The following is a 5,154-nucleotide window of genomic DNA, read 5'->3' as shown; positions in this document are numbered from 1 at the left end:
TTGTGAAGGCAGCACTTCTTACGAAGGCAGCATTCCCTGTCAAGGCAGCACTCTGTGCGAAGGCAGCACTACTTGCGAAGGCAGCACTCCTTGCGAAGGCACTTCCCATTGGGAAGGCAGCACTCCCTGCGAAGACAGCACCCCTAGCGAAGGCAGCACTCCCTGCGACGCCAGCAGTCTGTGCTTAGGCAGCACTCCGTGCGAAGGCAGCACAACGTGTGAAGGTTGCACTGCATGCGAAGGCAGCAATCCTTGCCAAGGCAGCAACCCTGGCGAAGGCAGCAACCCTTGCGAAGGCAGCACTCCTTGCGAAGGAAGCACTCCTTGCGAAGGAAGCACTACGCGCGAAGTCTGCACTATGTGCGAAGGCAGCACTACGTGCGAAGGCAGTACTCCTTGCGAAGGATGCACTCCGTGCGAAGGCAGCACTCCGTGCAAAGGCAGCACCCCTTGCGAAAGCAGCACTCCTTGCGTAGGCACTACTCCTTGCGAAGGAAGTAATCTTTGCGAATGCAGCACTCCTTGCGAATGCAGCACTCCTTGCGAAGGCAGCACTCCTTGCGAAGGCAGCACTCCATGCAAAGGCAGCACTCCATACAAAGGCAGCACTCCATGCAAAGGCAGCACTCCATGCAAAGGCAGCACTCCATGCAAAGGCAGCACTCCATGCGAAGGCAGCACTCCATGCCAAGGCAGCACTCCATGCGAAGGCAGCACTCCATGCGAAGGCAGCACTCCATGCGAAGGCAGCACTCCTTGCGAAGGCAGCACTCCTTGCGAAGGCAGCACTCCTTGCGAAGGCAGCACTCCTTGCGGAGGCAGCACTCCTTGTGGAGGCAGCACTCCTTGCGAAGGCAGCACTCCTTGCGAAGGCTGCACTCCTTGCGAAGGCTGCACTCCTTGCGAAAGCTGCACTCCTTGCGAAGGCTGCACACCTTGCGAAGGCTGCAATAATTGCGAAGGCTGCACTCCTTGTGAAGGCTGCACTCCTTGCGAAGGCTGCACTCCTTGCGAAGGTTGCACTCCTTGCGACGGCTGCACTCCTTGCGAAGGCTGCACTCCCTGCTTAGGCTGCACTCCTAGCGAAGGTTGCACTCCTTGCGAACGCTGCACACCTTGCGAAGGCTGCACTCCTTGCGAAGGCTGCACTCCTTGCGAAGGCTGCACTCCTTGCGAAGGCTGCACTCCTTGCGAAGGCTGCACTCCTTGCGAAGGCTGCACTCCTTGCGAAGGCTGCACTCCTTGCGAAGGCTGCACTCCTTGCGAAGGCTGCACTCCATGCGAAGGCTGCACTCCATGCGAAGGCTGCCCTCGTCGCAAAGGCCTCACTCTGTTCGAAGGCTGCACTCCTTGCAAAGGCAGTATTCCGTGTGAATGCAGCACCCCATTCGAAAGCTACTGTCCTTGCGAATGGAGCACACCTTGCAAAGGCTGTATTCCGTGTGAAGGCTGCATTCCATGCGAATGCTGCACTCCTTGCGAAGGCTGCACTCCTTGCGAAGGCTGCACACCTTGCGAAGGCTGCACTCCTTGCGAAGGCTCATTCCTTGCGAAGGCTGCACTCCTTGCGAAGGCTGCACTCCTTGCGAAGGCTGCACTCCTTGCGAAGGCTGCACTCCTTGCAAAGGCTGCACTCCTTGCAAAGGCTGCACTCCTTGCGAAGGCTGCACTCCTTGCGAAGGCTGCACTCCATGCGAAGGCTGCACTCCATGCGAAGGCTGCACTCCATGCGAAGGCTGCACTCAATGCGAAGGCTGCACTCCATGCGAAGGCTGCACTCCATGTGAAGGCTGCACTCCATGCGAAGGCTGCACTCCATGCGAAGTCTGCCCTCCTCGCAAAGGCTTCACTCTGTTCGAAGGCTGCACTCCTTGCAAAGGCTGTATTCTGTGTGAATGCTGCACCCCATTCGAAGTCTACTGTCCTTGCGAATGCAGCACACCTTGCGAAGGCAGCACTCCTTGCGAAGGAAGCACTCCTTGCGAAGGAAGCACTACGTGCGAAGGCTGCACTCTGTGCGAAGGCAGCACTCCGCGCGAAGGCAGCACCCCTTGCGAAAGCAGCACTCCTTGCGTAGGCACCACTCCTTGCGAAGGAAGCAATCTTTGTGAATGCAGCACTCCTTGCGAATGCAGCACTCCTTACGAAGGCAGCACTCCTTGTGAAGGCAGCACTCCATGCGAAGGCAGCACTCCATGCAAAGGCAGCACTCCATGCAAAGGCAGCACCCCATGCAATGGCAGCACTCCATGCAAAGGCAGCACTCCATGCAAAGGCAGCACTCCATGCGAAGGCAGCACTCCATCCGAAGGCAGCACTCCATGCAAAGGCAGCACTCCATGCAAAGGCAGCAATCCATGCAAAGGCAGCTCCTTATGCGAAGGCAGCACTCCATGCGAAGGCAGCACTCCTTGCGAAGGCTGCACTCCTTGCAAAGGCTGCACTCCTTGCGAAGGCTGCACTCCTTGCGAAGGCTGCACTCCATGCGAACGCAGCACTCCATGCGAAGGCAGCACTCCTTGCGAAGGCAGCACTCCTTGCGGAGGCAGCACTCCTTGCGGAGGCAGCACTCCTTGCGGAGGCAGCACTCCTTGCGGAGGCAGCACTCCTTGCGAAGGCAGCACTCCTTGCGAAGGCAGCACTCCTTGGGAAGGCTGCACTCCTTGCGAAGGCTGCACTCCTTGCAAAGGCTGCAAACCTTGCGAAGGCTGCAATCCTTGCGAAGGCTGCACTCCTTGCGAAGGCTGCACTCCTTGCGAAGGCTGCACTCCTTGCGAAGGTTGCACTCCTTGCGAAGGCTGCACACCTTGGGAAGGCTGCACTCCTTGCGAAGGCTGTACTCCTTGCGAGGGCTGCACTCCTTGCGAAGGCTGCACTACTTGCGAAGGCTGCACTCCTTGCGAAGGCTGCACTCCTTGCGAAGGCTGCACTCCTTGCGAAGGCTGCACTCCTTGCGAAGGCTGCACACCGTGCGAAGGCTGCACTCCTTGCGAAGGCTGCACTCCTTGCGAAGGCTGCACTCCTTGCGAAGGCTGCACTCTTTGCGAAGGCTGCACTCTTTGCGAAGGCTGCACTCTTTGCGAAGGCTGCACTCTTTGCGAAGGCTGCACTCCTTGCGAAGGCTGCACTCCTTGCGAAGGCTGCACTCCTTGCGAAGGCTGCACTCCTTGCGAAGGCTGCACTCCTTGCGAAGGCTGCACTCCTTGCGAAGGCTGCACTCCTTGCGAAGGCTGCACTCCTTGCGAAGGCTGCACACCTTGCGAGGGCTGCACTCCTTGCGAAGGCTGCACTCCTTGCGAGGGCTGCACTCCTTGCGAAGGCTGCACTACTTGCGAAGGCTGCACTCCTTGCGAAGGCTGCACTCCTTGCGAAGGCTGCACTCCTTGCGAAGGCTGCACTCCTTGCGAAGGCTGCACTCCTTGCGAAGGCTGCACTCCTTGCGAAGGCTGCACTCCTTGCGAAGGCTGCACTCCTTGCGAAGGCTGCACTCCTTGCGAAGGCTGCACTCCATGGGAAGGCTGCACTCCATGCGAAGGCTGCACTCCATGCGAAGGCTGCACGCCATGCGAAGGCTGCACTCCATGTGAAGGCTGCTCTCCATGCGAAGGCTGCACTACATGTGAAGGCTGCCCTCCTCGCAAAGGCTTCACTCTGTTCGAAGGCTGCACTCCTTGCAAAGGCTGTATTCCGTGTGAATGCTGCACCCCATTCGAAGGCTACTGTCCTTGCGGATGCAGCACACCTTGCGAAGGCAGCACTCGATGCGAAAGAAGCACTCCTTGCGAAGGAAGCACTACGTGCGAAGGCTGCACTCTGTGCGAAGGCAGCACTCCGTGCGAAGGCAGCACTCGTTGCGAAGGATGCACTCCGTGCGAAGGCAGCACTCCGTGCAAAGGCAGCACCCCTTGCGTAAGCAGCACTCCTTGCGTAGGCACCACTCCTTGCGAAGGAAGCAATCTTTTTGAATGCAGCACTCCTTGCGAATGCAGCACTCCTTACGAGGGCAGCACTCCTTGTGAAGGCAGCACTCCATGCGAAGGCAGCACTCCATGCAAAGGCAGCACTCCATGCAAAGGCAGCACTCCATGCAAAGGCAGCACTCCATGCGAAGGTAGCACTCCATGCGAAGGCAGCACTCCATGCAAAGGCAGCAATCCATGCGAAGGCAGCACTCCATGCGAAGGCAGCACTCCATGCGAAGGCAGCACTCCATGCGAAGGCAGCACTCCTTGCGAAGGCTGCACTCCTTGCGTAGGCTGCACTCCTTGCGAAGGCTGCACTCCTTGCGAAGGCTGCACTCCTTGCGAAGGCTGCACTCCTTGCGAAGGATGCACTCCTTGCGAAGGCTGCACTCCTTGCGAAGGATGCACTCCTTGCGAAGGATGCACTCCTTGCGAAGTCAGCACTCCTTGCGAAGGCTGCACTGCTTGCGAAGGCTCCACTCCTTGCGAAGGCTGCACTCCTGGCGAAGGCTGCACTCCTTGCGAAGGCTGCACTCCTCGCGAAGGCTGCACACCTTGCGAAGGCTACACTCCTTGCTAAGGCCGCACTCCTTGCGAAGGCCGCGCTCCTTGCGAAGGCTGCACTCCTTGCGAAGGCTGCACTCCGTGCGAAGGCTGCACTCCGTGCGAAGGCTGCACTCCGTGCGAAGGCTGCACTCCGTGCGAAGGCTGCACTCCGTGCGAAGGCTGCACTCCGTGCGAAGGCTGCACTCCTCGCGAAGGCTGCACTCCTCGCGAAGGCTGCACTCCTCGCGAAGGCTGCACTCCTTGCGAAGACTGCCCTCCTTGCGAAGGCTGCACCCCTTTCGAAGGCTGCACTCCTTGCGAAAACTGCACTCCTTGCGAAGGCTGCACTCCTTGCGAAAACTGCACTCCTTGCGAAGGCTGCACTCCTTGCGAAGGCTGCACTCCTTGCGAAGGCTGCACTCCTTGCGAAGGCTGCACTCCTTGCGAAGGCTGTACTCCTTGCAAAGGCTGCACTCCTTGCGAAGGCTGCACTACTTGCGAAGGCTGCACTCCTTGCGAAGGCTCTACTCCTTGCAAAGGCTGCACTCCTTGCGAAGGCTGCATTCCTTGCGAAGGCTGCACTCCTTGCGAAGGCTGTACTCCTTGCGAAGGCTGCACTCCTTGAGAAGGCTGCACTCCTTGCGAA

The 5,154-nt window shown here is 59.1% G+C and overlaps 1 protein-coding gene across 1 annotated transcript; it reads right to left on the bottom strand.

Annotated features, from left to right (window-relative positions):
- Nucleotides 1-479: 479 nt before the first annotated feature.
- LOC126159901 (keratin-associated protein 4-6-like) lies at nt 480-1,298 on the bottom strand. Its single transcript, XM_049916706.1, has 2 exons — nt 1,116-1,298; nt 480-1,079 (listed from the first exon to the last, which is right to left on the bottom strand). The coding sequence occupies exons 1-2, from the start codon at nt 1,296-1,298 to the stop codon at nt 480-482; spliced, it is 783 nt and encodes a 260-aa protein (XP_049772663.1).
- Between the last annotated feature and the right edge of the window lie 3,856 nt (nt 1,299-5,154).

This window comes from Schistocerca cancellata, unplaced genomic scaffold (genome assembly GCF_023864275.1).
Source record: "Schistocerca cancellata isolate TAMUIC-IGC-003103 unplaced genomic scaffold, iqSchCanc2.1 HiC_scaffold_1150, whole genome shotgun sequence".
Taxonomy (NCBI): Eukaryota; Metazoa; Arthropoda; class Insecta; order Orthoptera; family Acrididae; genus Schistocerca; species Schistocerca cancellata.
Note: the sequence above shows the minus strand (reverse complement) of the source record. Positions and strands in the feature narration are given on the sequence as shown.

Coding starts and splice junctions, on each gene's coding strand:
- LOC126159901 (XM_049916706.1), bottom strand. CDS start 1,298: ATGGAGTGCAGCCTTCGCATGGAGTGCAGCCTTCGCAAGGAGTGCAGC. Junction 1,080..1,115: donor AGGAGTGCAGCCTTCGCAAG/GTGTGCAGCGTT, acceptor AACCTTCGCTAG/GAGTGCAGCCTAAGCAGGGA.